Source organism: Pleurodeles waltl, chromosome 1_1 (genome assembly GCF_031143425.1).
Source record: "Pleurodeles waltl isolate 20211129_DDA chromosome 1_1, aPleWal1.hap1.20221129, whole genome shotgun sequence".
NCBI classification, from domain to species: domain Eukaryota; kingdom Metazoa; phylum Chordata; class Amphibia; order Caudata; family Salamandridae; genus Pleurodeles; species Pleurodeles waltl.
Genome location: NC_090436.1, coordinates 485,043,503 through 485,058,094, shown reverse-complemented (window position 1 = coordinate 485,058,094; position 14,592 = coordinate 485,043,503). Strand labels below are relative to the sequence as shown.

At 44.3% G+C, this 14,592-nt stretch overlaps 1 protein-coding gene across 2 annotated transcripts in view; it reads left to right on the top strand.

Annotated features, from left to right (window-relative positions):
• Nucleotides 1–14,592, top strand: part of CCNH (cyclin H) — a 137,893-nt gene that overhangs the window by 82,056 nt on the left and 41,245 nt on the right. For both annotated transcript variants that reach the window (XM_069224900.1, XM_069224891.1), the window contains exons 8-9: nt 819–930; nt 11,528–11,585. In XM_069224900.1, coding sequence (XP_069081001.1) covers nt 819–930; nt 11,528–11,585 — 170 coding nt within the window. The remainder of the gene's footprint in view (nt 1–818; nt 931–11,527; nt 11,586–14,592) is intronic.

Here is a 14,592-nt window from a genome sequence, read left to right as displayed (position 1 = left end):
TTTAGTTAAGGGCACAAATGGTTTGATGAAAAAGTCCAAGTATTGACACAATGGTTCTAGTATGGAGCCACAGCCCGATACAATGGGTCTACCCAGTGGGTTTACCAAACTCTTGTGTATCTTAGGAGAGTGTATATTACGGGGATGCGAGGGTCTTTTTTGTTTAGGAATTGGTGTTCTTTTTTCATAGCAAAGCCTTGGTCTAACCCCATTGTGGTGAGTTCCAATATTTGTTCTCTCAGTAGTTTGGTGGGATCCGAAACAATCTCCCTATAACAATTTTTATCACTTAGCTGTCTTTAAGTATTTCTTGTTGGTAATCATTTATATCTTGCAATACTATTCCTCCACCTTTATCGGCTGCCTTGATCACTAAGTCTTGTTTATCTTTTAGGTATTTTAAGGCTGTGTTTTCTTCATAGGTGAGGTTGAATTTAACATAGCTCCGCTTAGTGCTTAAAGATTCATTATCTTTAGACAAGTATAACCTTGTGTCTGCAATAATATGTAAAGAAGAAGCATAATGCAATAAATCACTATTGATGTTACATAGATTGTACACTTGGAATTCTTTAGTCATTGGATTACCTTGGAAGTCTAGGTGTACTTCCCCCTTGCTTTGACCAATAATTTACTTTCAAGGGATAAGAGCAGCAACGCATGTTCTCATCTTTGTAGTGAAAGATTCACGACAAGTGATTGTTTTAAGTAACTTTAACTTTAATTTTGTTTTGTGATCTGAGCAGTTTATATAACCTCTGCATCTTGCTATTCTAATTGGTTTTATATAAATGTTCTGTTTTAATTCTTGAGTAAAGGTATGAAGGACCTGGTCAAGAAGTATGAGGCTCCCAAACTTGACGATGTTGCACTTTTAAAGCCAAAATTAGAGAAGTGCCACAAATATGAATTTGCTTTCAACACACATTTGTAAGTATGATGCCGTTTTACTATTTTTTATTTTTAATGTAAGATTACAAAAATGCTGAATGCCAAAAGACATTTTATATCTGCACAAACATATCTTTGAAAACAAACTTGCAACACAAAGAAAAAGCATCTTATATTAAAACATATCATAAAAATGATCCAGAAAACTCCAAATGCTAAACCAGTGATACCATTCTACAGCGTTACCTTTAGGGTTAACAGACAGTATTTGGAAAGCAAGAAAAATATTTCGCTCCAAGCTCGACACAAACACTTCATTGCCTTTAAAATTGGTTTTAAGCGTTTGCCACAGTCATCCTAAGTGGAAATATTGATCGTAGCCAACTTTGCAGTCACCTTTATATGCAGATCTTAATTTAGGCTAGTTTACATCAAAGAGCTCTGAAATATAGTTGAGCAGCTGTGGCAGGCGTCCATCCATTCTGACGAAGTACTGCAGTCCTTTGCTGAATAGGTGCTTTGAGCGTTTTGTCATGTAATAGAAGAAAATATGTTTTTGTTGAATTCTATTTTACAATGCTTGGGCTGATATCACTGAAAAATATATATCTATTCACTGAAAAATTAAGGTTTAAAGTGACGTTATAGTTAAGTGTTGAAATGAGATGAGAACTAATGTTTAAAATTTAAAAGTAAAAAAAATGAAATTCACTAATTATACTATAGTGAACTAACTATAATTTGCTTCTCTGACAGGCATTGGTTATGACCTCACATTTTACATCACTCATTACATGCTAAGTGGCATCACTAAAGACATCATAGATGACATCCCAAATGACATTATTAATAAAACCACTCAGACATGCAGTCATTGTTACAACATTCAACAGAGCTTCTGGACTTGAAGTAATTCAGCTAGCTACGCCTACACCCAAGTTTCTATCACCCATAATAATAGTCATAACTATTGACCACAATGTAGACACATTACCTATTTACTCTTACTTACTTGTTACTCTCTTCTTACTTTTACCCATCTGCCTAACAAAATGCATCTGTAAACGTTAAAGAGGATGTCCCCTGTAAGCAGTCCTCTGCGCCTTAGGTGACCTTGTATTTATTTTGCCACCATAGATTCTCCAGGTAGTGACAAGCCAAGCAGAATCCACCCATCCACTTTGATTGGGCAATCAGAGCTTATTCTGATATCTTTTTACCAGTGTCAACCCCTTCATTCCTAACCTGAGCACCTTTTTTTCTAGAATAAAGGCTATACTAATTTGAAAGTAACAAAAAGCACGCTTTCTGAGTAAAGTTCTGACTTTTGGTAAAATTTGGTGTAATTCCATCCAGCTATTTTTTCCTCCTCAGAGAGCAAACTAACCGATTATAATTAACATGAGAAATCACACTTTTAGCCCCTCCCCGTCGTTTTATTTGACCCCCCACTTGATGGTTCGGCACAAATCTTTCTGTGAAAGAGCTAAAGTGGGTGTACGTTTTTTGGAGCATTTTGTGCAGATGACTCAAAGTTATTAAACAAAACAAAAAATGCCTTTCCTCTGTAAGTGACCTAACTATACCTACCAAGCGGCAGCCAATGTCGGCGCTGTGTAGGTGTGGATCTGGACAGCTTTCTTTGAAAAAGTGTTTGGTAATTTGCTTGTAACTTTTGACCCCATGGACTGATTTGCGCCAAAGTTATGAGTCACTTAGCTGAGTCAGCTGAGCTCCGGCTTGACAGTTTTCATGCAGATTCATTCAAGGGAAAATGGTTAAGAGAGTGGGGATGAAAAAAATAAGTTTTTAGCTACCATAGTATTTTTTGCTTGCACCTACAAACTGCTGGATGGATTTACTCTAGACTTTTCAAGATAGACGAACTCTACTCTTGGTTACTTGTTCGGTGAAAATCCATTCAGTAGTTTTTGAGAAATGAGGGTTTGAAAAATGAGCTAGGTGAGCTTGAAAAGGGTTGACACTTTTGTACATATCTGCCATATAAGATGGTGATTCATTGATGTATAACTCCTGTCAATCACATTTGAATTTTCTGACAGTTGTGATGAGCTGTTGATGGTCTCTCGAGTTTCTTTTTTTTGCCATCTTTAAATGGTGACTCAGATTTGGATTGAGCCAATCTGCACATGGTAGACCTGTGTGGTGGATTTGAGAGTTCCACGGCCTGTTGTGCCCTGAAACTGCCATTGGGCAGGTGGTAGTCAGAAGTGGTGATCCTAATGTGTAGACATTTTAACTGAGGTCCTAAACACTGCTGCACATACACACTGCAGAAGAAGGATGCAGCGCTGGCAAAAGTGTAGTACTGACAAAAAAGGAGCTATGGGAAAAAGCACCTACAAGTTCCACTTGTATTTTGTTGGTGCACAATTGGTGGTTCAGGAAGAGTCATCGTTTGGCACCGGGGTGATTCTGCTCAGCTATAGACCTTTGGGGCTCAGCACTGCTGATGGGCAGGTGGCTCTGTTGTTGTGACTAGTACTCAAACGATCGATTAACCTCGGCCACATAGTACTCTCAGGACATACATAAGCATGCCGGTTAAGGCTGATGAACTGATGACACAGCGTCCAAACAAGGAGGTATGAGATCCCTCACCATCTTAGAGAAGGTGCCACTACTACGGCACTGAGTGATAGCAATCAGAATAGATATCTCTTTGGAACGTCTTGAAAATGAGCAACCAGATTTCCTTAGTCAATCCTTGCCGGATTGCCATGAGTGGGAACTCCCCCACCACCAACTCCAGCAAGCCTTAAAGGATTGGGGTGACACCACAGTAAACTAGCTTGTCACCCTGCAGAGCAAAAAAAATACCCCACCTACACAAGAAAGTAGTGTCTTATACATGATGTGATCAGATGTTTTCGCCTATGCCTTCAAACCTTTTCCCGTCATTCCCAAGGTTCCTCGGAAGGCCGACAATCATGTTTACTAAAACTGATAGCCCCAGTATTGCAATGCCAATTTTGCTACCCGTAACTAGTCCGATTGGCCCAACACCTGCCTATCCCAGTGAAAATTCACCCAAAACTCCTTTTCAGGAACAATTGATAGGTCCTCAGCACCATGTGAAGTCACTGACCTTGACAGCTTGTTACCGGATTCCCTCAAGCTTGGCCATTTGAATGTCTCAGCAGACAATCTGCTACAACTAAAATCTGAAACAACAAGTGAAAGTGCAAGAATAAAGGGATAAACTCCATTCCTATAGAGCTGCACTAAATACTTATGTATCTTTTCCACTTAGTCAAAAAGGCCTGTAGAACTCTTCTGTTAGTCCATCTAGAAAAAAATAATGAAAGTCCTTTTCAGAGATTTTCCATATTTGATACCTGTAACGAAATGCCTCCTTGGCATGGCTACCCCCGAACGTTTTGCCTTTGCTGATGCTAAGTTGTGATTGAAAGTGTGCTGGGACCCTGCTAACCAGGCCCCAGCACCAGTGTTCTTTCCCCAAACTGTACCTTTGCTTCCACAGTTGGCACAAACCTGGTACTCAGATAAGTCCCTGGTACCAAGGGCCCTTATGCCAGGGGAGGTCTCTAAGGGCTGCAGCATGTCTTATGCCACCCTGGGAACCCCTCAGTCAGCACATGCACACTGCCTCACAGCTTGTGTGTGCTGGTGGGGAGAAAAAGACTAAGTCAATATGGCACTCCCCTCAGTGTGCCATGCCAACCTCACACGGCATGTGGCATAGGTAAGTCACCCCTCTAGCAGGCCTTACACCCCTAAGGCAGGGTGCACCATACCACAGGTGAGGGCATACGTGCATGAGCACTATGCCCCTACAGTGTCTAAGCCAAACCTTAGACATTGTAATTGCAGGTTATCCATAAGAGCATATGGTCTGGGAGTTTGTCAAACACAAACTTCACAGTTCCATAATGGCTACACTGAAATCTGGGAAGTTTGGTACAAACTTCTCAGCACAATAAATGCACACTGATGCCAGTGTGGAATTTATTGTAACATACACCCAGAGGGCATCTTAGAGATGCCCCCTGAATACCAGTCCAACTTCTAGTGTAGGCTGACCAGTTTCTGCCAGCCTGCCACATACCAGACATGTTGCTAACCACATGAGGAGAGTGCCTTTGTCACTCTGTGGGCAGGAACAAAGCCTGTACTGGGTGGAGGTGCTTCTCACCTCCCCCTGCAGGAACTGTAACACCTGGCGGTGAGCCTCAAAGGCTCACCCCTTTTGTTACAGCGCCCCAGGGCATCCCACCTAGTGGAGATGCCCGCCCCTCTGGCCGCTGCCCCCACTAATGGCAGCAAGGCTGGAGGAGATAACGAGAAAAACAAGGAGTCACCCACCAGTCAGGACAGCCTCGAAGGTGTCCTGAGCTGAGGTGACCCCTGCCTTTAGGAATCCTCCATTTTAAATTTGGAGGATTCCCCCAATAGGATTAGGGATCTGCCCTCCTCCCCACAGGGAGGAGGCACAAAGAGGGTGTAGCCACCTTCCAGGACAGTAGCCATTGGCTACTGCCCTCCCAGACCTTAGCACACTCCTAAATCTAGTATTTAGGGCACCCCAGAACCCAGGAAATCAGATTCCTGCAACCTGAACTACAAAGAAGGACTGCTGACCTACAAGCCTGCAGAGACGATGGACGACGACAACTGCTTTGGCCCCAGCCCTACCGGCCTGTCTCCAGAGTCGAACACCTGCAACCAGCGACTCATCCAACAGGGACCAGCGACCCCTGAAGCCTCAGAGGACTGCCCTGACCCCCAGGACCAAGAAACTCCTGTGAGCAGCGGCTCTGCTCAACAATCTGCAACAAACTTGCAACTTTTCTACAACTTTAAAGACTTTACGTTTCCCACCGGAAGCGTGAGACTTCTGTAGGAAAGTACCATCTTGCCTGGCATGTTACCCCCATTTTTACTTGTGTGTATGTTTGTTTTTGCCTGTGTCACTGGGATCCTGCTAGCCAGGACCCCAGTGCTCATAACTTGTGCCCTGTATGTGTTCCCTGTTTGGTGCCTAACTGTATCACTGATGATCTGCTAACCAGAACCTCAGTGTTTATGCTCTCTCTGCTTTTAAAATTGTCACTGCAGGCTAGTGACTATTTTCACCGATTCGGATTGGCACACTGTAACACCCTTATAATTCCCTAGTACATGGTACCTAGATACCCAGGGTATTGGGGTTCCAGGAGATCCCTATGGGCTGCAGCATTTCTTTTGCCACCCATAGGGAGCTCAGACAATTCTTACACAGGACTGCCACTGCAGCCTGAGTGAAATAACATCCACGTTATTTGACAGCCATTTTACACTGCACTTAAGTAACTTATAAGTCACCTATATGTCTAACCCTCACTTAGTGAAGGTTAGGTGCAAAGTTACTAAGTGTGAGGGCACCCTGGCACCAGCCAAGGTACCCTCACATTATTCAGGGCAATTTCCCCAGACTTTGAGTGCGGGGACACCATTGCACGCGTGAACTACATGTAGGTCAATACCTATGTGTAGCTTCACAATGGTAACTCCGAACATGGCCATGTAACATGTCTAAGATCATGGAATTGTCCCCCCAAGCCAAATCTTGGTATTAGGGTGCCAATCCCATGCATCCCCGGGTATCCAGCATGGGCGCTGGGTACTGCCAAACTAGCTCACTGGGGTTTTCTCTGCAGTTACTGCTGCTGCCAATCCTCAGACAGGTTTCTGTCCCCTTGGGGCCTGGGCAGCCCGTCCCAGGAAGGCAGAACAAAGGATTTCTTCTGAGAGAGGGTGTTACACCCTCTCCCTTTGGAAATAGGTGTTATGGGCCTGAGAGGAGTAACCTATACTGGCCTCTGGAAATGCTTTGAAGGGCACAGATGGTGCCCTCCTTGCATAAAACAGTCTAAACCGGTTCAGGGATCCCCTAGCCCCTGCTCCGGCGCTAAACTGGACAAAGGATAGGGGTGGTGCCCAGAGCTCCTCCAGTTTGTCCCAGATCTCTGCCATCTTTAATGCAGAGGTGTGAGGGCACAGTGGAGACCTCTGAGTGGCCAGTGCCAGCAGGTGAAGTCAGAGACCCCTTCTGATAAGCTCTTACCTGCTTAGGTAGCCAATCCTCCTCTGAGGGCTATTTGGGGTCTCTCCTGTGGGTTTCTCTTCAGATAACGAATGCAAGAGCTCACCAGAGTTCCTCTGCTCTTCTCTCTTCAATTTATGCCAAGGATCGACCACTGACTGCTCCAGGACGCCTGCAAAACTGCAACAAAGTAGCAAGAAGACTACCAGCAACATTGTAGCACCTAATCCTGCCGGCTTTCTCACTTGTTTCCTGGTGGTGCATGCTCTGAGAGGTGTCTTCCTTCACCCTGCACTCGAAGCCAAGAAGAAATCTCCAGTGGGTCGACGGAATCTTCCCCCTGCTAACGCAGGCACCAAACTTCTGCATCACCGGTCCTCTCGCATCTTGACAAGCGTGGTCCCTGGAACATAGGAACTGTATCCAAGTGACCCTGACAGTCCAGTGGTCCTTCTGTCCAAATTTGGTGGAGGTAAGTCCTTGCCTCCCCACGCCAGACAGTAATCCTGTGTACTGCGTGATCTGCAGCTGCTAGGGCTTCTGTGCACTTTTGCAAGACTTCCTTCGTGCACAGCACAGCCTAGGTCCCCAGCACTCCGTCCAGCATTGCCCAACTCGCTGAGTTGACCTCCAGCTTCGTGGGACCCTCTTTTGTTGTGTTGAGACGACTGCCCTGCTCAGATTTCTTGAACGCCTGTTCAAGTGCTTCTGCTGGTGCTGCCTGCTTCTGTGTGGGCTCTCTGTGTTGCTGGGCGCCCCCTCTGTCTCCTCCTCCAAGGGGCGACCTCCTGGTCCTTCCTGGGCCCTGGCAGCACCCATAATCTTCAAACGTGACTCTTGCGGCTAGCAAGGCTTGTTTGCGGTGTTTCTGCGTGGAAACAACTCTGCATCCTCCAGCACTCCGTGGGACATCTTCTGACCAAAGGAGAAGTTCCTGGCACCTTCCGTTGTTGCAGAATCTTCGGCTTCTTCCACCCGGAGGCAGCCTTTTTGCACCTTCATCCGGGGTGTAGTGGGCTCTGCCCCCCCTGGACACTTGCGTGACTCTTGGATTTGGTCCCCTTCCTTTGCAGGTCCTCAGGTCCAGGAATCCGTCTTCAGTGCTTTGCAGTCAGTTGTTGCCTTTGCAGAATACCCTATCTCGACTTTGTCTTTCTGGGGTAGTAGGGCAACTTTACTCCTAATTTTCAGGGTCTTGGGGTGGGGTATCTTGGACACCCTTAGTGTTTTCTTACACTCCCAGTGACCCTCTACACACTACACTAGGCCTGGGGTCCATTCGTGGTTCGCATTCCACTTTTAGAGTATATGGTTTGTGTTGCCCTTAGGGCTATTGTCTCCTTTTGCATCCTATTGTGTTCTACAGTGTTTGCACTACTTTTCTAAGTGTTTTACTTACCTGATTTTGGTTTGTGTGTATATTTTGTGTATTTTACTTACCTCCTAAGGGAGTATATCCTCTGAGATACTTTTGGCATATTTTCACTAAAATAAAGTACCTTTATTTTTAGTAACTCTGAGTATTGTGATTCTTATGATATAGTGCTATATGATATAGGTGGTATAGTAGGAGCTTTGCATGTCTCCTAGTTCAGCCTAAGCTGCTCTGCTATAGCTACCTCTATCATCCTAAGCTGCTAGAACACTACTTATCTACTAATAAGGGATAACTGGACCTGGCACAAGGTGTAAGTACCATCTGGTACCCACTATAAGCCAGGCCAGCCTCTTACAACTTCCCACTCTGCACCCGACGCCCCCTGCTCGAGATCAAGAGAACAAACACCACAGTGACTGTGACCCTGTGAGTAGCCCAAGACGGCCCCCCTGAGCCCCCACAGCGATGCCTGCAGAGAGAATCCAGAGGCTCCCCCTGACCGCGACTGCCTGTAACAAGGGGCCCGACGCCTGGAACAAGCACTGCACCCGCAGCCCCCAGGACCTGAAGGAACCGGACCTCAGTGCAGGAGTGACCCCCAGGCGACCATCTGCCTAGCCCAGGTGGTGGCTGTCCTGAGAAGCCCCCCTGTGCCTGCCTGCACCACTAGAGTGACCCCCGGGTCCCTCTATTGAATCCTATCTAAAACCCGACGCCTGCTTTGCACACTGCACCCGGCCGCCCCTCTGCTGCTGAGGGTGTGTTTTGTGTGCCTACTTGTGTCCCCCCCAATGCTCTACAAAACCCCCCTGGTCTGCCCCCCGAGGACACGGGTACTTACCTGTTGGCATACTGGAAACAGAGCGCCCCTGTTTTCCATAGGTGCCTATGTTTTGGGCACCTCTTTGACCTCTGCACCTGACCGGCCCTGAGCTGCTGGTGTGGTAACTTTGAGGTTGCCTTGAACCCCTTAACGGTGGGCTGCGTATGCCCAGGAACTGAGACTTGTAAGTGTTTTACTTACCTGACAAACTAACCATTACTTACCTCCCCCAGGAACTGTTGATTTTTGCACTGTGTCCACTTTTAAAATAGCTTATTGCCATTTTAACAGACAGTATATGGTATTGCTTTATCCAAAGTTCCTAACTTACCTGTGTGAAGTACCTTGCATTTTATGTGTTTACTACAAATCTTGAACCTGTGGTTCTTAAAATAAACTAAGAAAATATATTTTTCTATATAAAAACCTATTGGCCTGGAGTAAGTCTTTGAGTGTGTGTTCCTCATGTATTGCCTGTGTGTGTGCAACAATGCTTAACACTACTCTCTGATAAGCCTACTGCTCGACCACACTACCATGAAATAGAGCATTAGAATTATCTAATTTTGCCACTATCTTACCTCTATGGGGAACCCTTGGACCCTGTGCAAACAATTTCTTACTTTGAAATAGTATATATAGAGCCAACTTCCTACATTGGTGGATTAGCGGTGGGATCTAAGACTTTGCATTTGCTGGACTACTCAGCCAATACCTGATCACACAACTAAAATTCAAAAAATTGTCATTAGAAACTGATTTTTGAAATGTGAGCTATTTTTCTAAAATGTTTTAAGTCCTGCTCCGTCGACTCTTGCTGCCTCCATTTACGCCTATCCTCTAGTCAGATCTCAGATATCTCTATTGAAGACAGCATTTCTCCTCCCCGTCAGCAGGTAGAGACAGATTGAAGCCTTCACAGTAAAATAGCTATATATTTCACACAGGTTCTCCCTGCTCATCAGCCCATAGTTCATTCTAAAATGCCCTCAGATCTCTGTTTCAACTAACCAGTCCTTCTTCCCAAACACTTCTACATCAGCTGAGAGGACATTACATTCGCTGGACATATGGAGGTGCATCAGATTTGCGGATCAGAGATATATGTGCAACTGACCAACTATTTGTCTCCTTTGTCTGATTGGGCAGGGGCTATCCTATGTCCAAGCAAGGCATTGCTTTTAAGACTACATTACTTTTTGACACGAGAAAGTAAAGCATCCCTTCCTCCCCACCCCTTGTGTGAGAGTGAAGGTGCAGTCCACTTGAAGCATGTCCACGACTGCAGCGCTCTATGCAGGATTGCAGCTTCCAAACATCTGCTGAGACATCTGTGAGATCCAGTGCCAGACAATAAATTAGTTACTTCCAGTTCTGTATCATTAGCATCTCAGGGTTTACGTGCTGCCCTACTGCCTCCCTAATCAGAGGCTTACGCAGTACTTTTACTTTTCTTCATACTTGTGTTATATGTGTGCTCTGGTGGCTTCTCGGTGGTGTACAGATCTCAGCACATCCACATTATTGGCTATAATGTAGGTTATTTCAAATTAGATGGATGTGCTTGTCAAGAAGCACTGTCATTGGAAGCTGTGGGTATTTTAACAATGTAAAACATTTTTAAAGTACTGGGGATTCCAAGCTTTAAGGCAGGAAATGATTCAAGCTTGTAAATTTGTGAGAAATACCAGTTCTGGAGAACTAGAAGTACAGGTAAAGAACTAATTTCTAATAAAGCATGGCATTGGCATTTAAAAAGAGATTTCCATTTGGAGGTCTGTTTGTTTCAGAACAGATAAAAATAAATAGTTCAGTCAGTCTCCAAAGCTAAACATTCACAGTTGGCCATTGCGTGTTTTAATCAACATGTTGAGAGATCGAGTACAATTCCATGCATATTATTTGAAAGTTTTTAGTAAATGAAACAAAGATAGTTCTAAGAAGAGTAAGCAAGATTTTTACTGGTAAAGAACGGATTTGTTTTAATATTTGTAATATCCTGTATTTAAAATAACCTGTGTGTACTGTGATTTGGTTTCATCACAGCTGTTGTTTGTCCCTTTTTGCTAATCTCATGGAATTTTCACAACTGATAAATGTTATGCTGTGGCAAATAGGCAAGCTATGCACACAGATTGACTGCTGAGAAGGCCATGAGACTGAGGCAACTAATAGCCATTATTGGCTAGTAGTAGTGCACAACTAACAATTAGTGGGAATAGTAGGGAAAATTGCTACTTCTGTTATGTATATGTATGTACTAATCTGTACATGAATCAACAAATGAATAATGTATTTTGACCTTGTGACTCTATGTTAAAGGTAAAAGCATTCTTAAATGATAATGTAATTGTTTTGGATTTTAAAGGAAGAGAAAAGGTTTTGAAGAGGATGAGTACATCACCAAGAAACCAAAAATGGATGAGGTCAGTGGGTCATTGTTGCTTTTATTCTTCAAGTTATCCATTGTTCTTTAGCACAACTGGTAACTCAAGATGCCAGATTAATACAGTAAGAATTGAGGTTAAATAAATGTCTGTGCCTGCAGAGGCTGGATAACTGTGACGTTTTTATGAATTATTTTTATTCTCTCATATTTGTAAATTCACAATAAAACTTCAACTAAAAGTTGCACATTTTAAGTGTTCATCATAGTGAGAAATACCATTCTGGTTTCCACCATTGTCTCATTTTCTTTTTCCCATTTATTTGAAGAATGTCATAACAGTGATGTCAGTTCTTAATGCAATAATGACCGATAACCTTACTCTTTATGAACATTTGTAGGCAATATCCACTGAGGCAGGAATCAGAAACCTAGTTTTATTGCTTTGTTGTAATTTATCATTAGGTTTGTAAAGAAAGCTATTGACAGAATCGGGTAGTATACTGTAAGTTGTAATAAGAGCTTAAGAGGAGCTTTAGGCCCTCATCACAACTTTGGCGGTTTATTCCAAAAGACCACTGAAGCCGCGAGTGGCGAAATACCGCCAGTTCTGGTGGTCTTAAGACTGCCCTAATACGACTGATCTCTGACTACAGTCCAAAATTAGGTGGAATTTCTAGACCAGTCGTGCTGGCGGTTGGCGATGCAGCAGTACTGCCACGCCAAAAAGAGACCACACACTGTTTTACAACCCGCAATACGGCGCTGCAATGTCCAGAGGGCGAGGCGCTGCAGACGGTGGAAGCGGCAGGACCCATCCCCTCCCGAGCGACCTCCTCGACATCCAGGAGAGGTAACTGGATCGTCCGACAGAGGGGGGTTTGGAGGGGGGGGGGGGTTGGTGCCCGTGTGTGAGTGCGTGTGTGAATGTCGTGAATGCAGGGGATGAGGGGTGTTTGTCGGTGTGTTTGTGTGTGTGAGGGAATGTTTGTTGGCAGGTGGGGTTGAGTGAGTGGATGGGGGTGTGTGTGTGTGTGAATGGGGGAAGGGAAGTGAGTGTTTGTAAATGGGGTGTGTATGTGTTTGTGGAGGGAATGAGTGTGAATGGGGTAAGGAGGGTGTGAGTGTGGATGGGGAGGTGGTGAGTGTGGGTGTGAGTGATTGAGTGCGTGAGTGTGATTGAGCAGATGGAAGGGGTGAGTGCATGTGTGCTTGTGCATGTGTATGTAAGTGGACAGGGGTGCGTGTTTGTGTGAGTGAAGCGAGGAGAGTGGTGCGTGTTTGTGTGAGTGAACCAGGGAGGGGGGAGTGCGTGTTTGTGTGAGTGAACAGGGAGAGCAGGTGAGTGCGGTTATGTGGTGCAGGGGGGAGTGGTGTGTGCATGTATGTGTGCGCTGGGGAATGGGGGTATGAATGTATGTATGTGCTGGGGTAGTGAATGCATGTGTGTATGCTGTGTTTGTCAGTGTGAATGGGTGTGTATGTCACGTTTGAGAGGGTGAGTGGGGGGTGTTTGTGTGTAGAAGTGCGTGAGTACATGTGTGCAGGTATGTGAACGTGTGTGCGAGTGTATCCTGGCGACAGGAATGCTTATTCTTGTCACCAGGGTGCAAGACATCCAGCTTTTTCTGGCGGTGCGACAGTCAGAAAAATGCTGGCAGTCTCCCGCCTTGTGATATCACTAGCGGTATCTCGCTATCCGTGGGTGCTCACCTCCAGCCCAGCGGAATGTGGTAATGTGGCAGGACAGGTGGAGGGTTGGTGGTTTGGCTTAGGCCAAACCACCGAACTTCTAAATTGGCTGTACTCATCGCCGGCCCGTCGGCGGTGACACCATCACAACCACCCTGGTTGTCTTCGGACCGCCAGGATCGTAATGAGGGCCTTTGTCTTTTTCAGATATTGAAGCTCTCCTTTTACACTGATGATGGTCTGTAGAGAGTTAGATCTCAAGTTGCTGCTCTTAATAAATTATTTGTAGTGGGAAAACAAAAAAGGAGAGCAGTCTTATATTTTGGTTATTTTCTGTTCACAATATCAAACGTTCTCTTTTTTGTGTAAATATGTGCAGAAATTTAGCCTACATTTCCAAAAATGCTGGAAGTCACCAACCTAAAATCTCCATACTTCATATTCCTTAGATCCTGATCCCTGAAACTGTATTCTTGGAGATCATGACTTTCCATTAGTATGTTGGTTGCTCAGTACTGGAAGTTGTTTTGAGTGTGCCTGCTGTGTGTTTTTTGTTTCAGGCAGCAAAGGTTACATTGCAGAAAGATATTATTGATGCCTTAGAAAAGACCTGGAGTTGTCTGGTATTTCTCTTTTCTTAGACTGCCACCCACATGTTTTTTTCTTATACATATGAGAGGGGAGTGCAGAATACTCATATTTAGATTGTATCAGTATTGGCCTTACTAGGAGCATAGTTTTACATTTTAAAATAGTGTCTAATATGGGCCTTGTAGTGTGTAGTTGCTGGGTAATTGAGATAGAAAAGGAGGTTCCTTGCTGGTCTTCCAAGATACCTTGAAGGGTAACCACCAGGGTTACGAAACATTTGAACATTAGAACAAAGAGTCGATTCCTTTCATATGACTATTAATATCTAATTCATTACACAACCATGAATAAAGAAAGCAAACAACACCAACATATTACATAATAAATTAATAATGTCACAGACTTTATACAAACGAACAGACATCCAATTCATACAAATAATGTCATTGTATTTGGGTTAGAAAACCTAGGTTTATATGGTCAGATGTGATCTAGGTATTTGTGGTATGGAGAGAAGGCTTTTACTGGAGTTTGGTTTCCTTTAAGTATTCATTTAATTTATTTCAGAGTGGTCTGACATAAAGAAGTGTTCTCTGGAATAAACACTGTATTGCCCAGCGGGTGCGTATTGAGAATTTATTGACTGATTTCCATTCACTCACAACAGTTTTTGTACCTAGTGTTAGCAGAAACTCTAATAGGAGCAGATCCAATTCATTTAGTTGGGGAGTGGGGTCAGAGGCATGAATATCAAATATGGATGT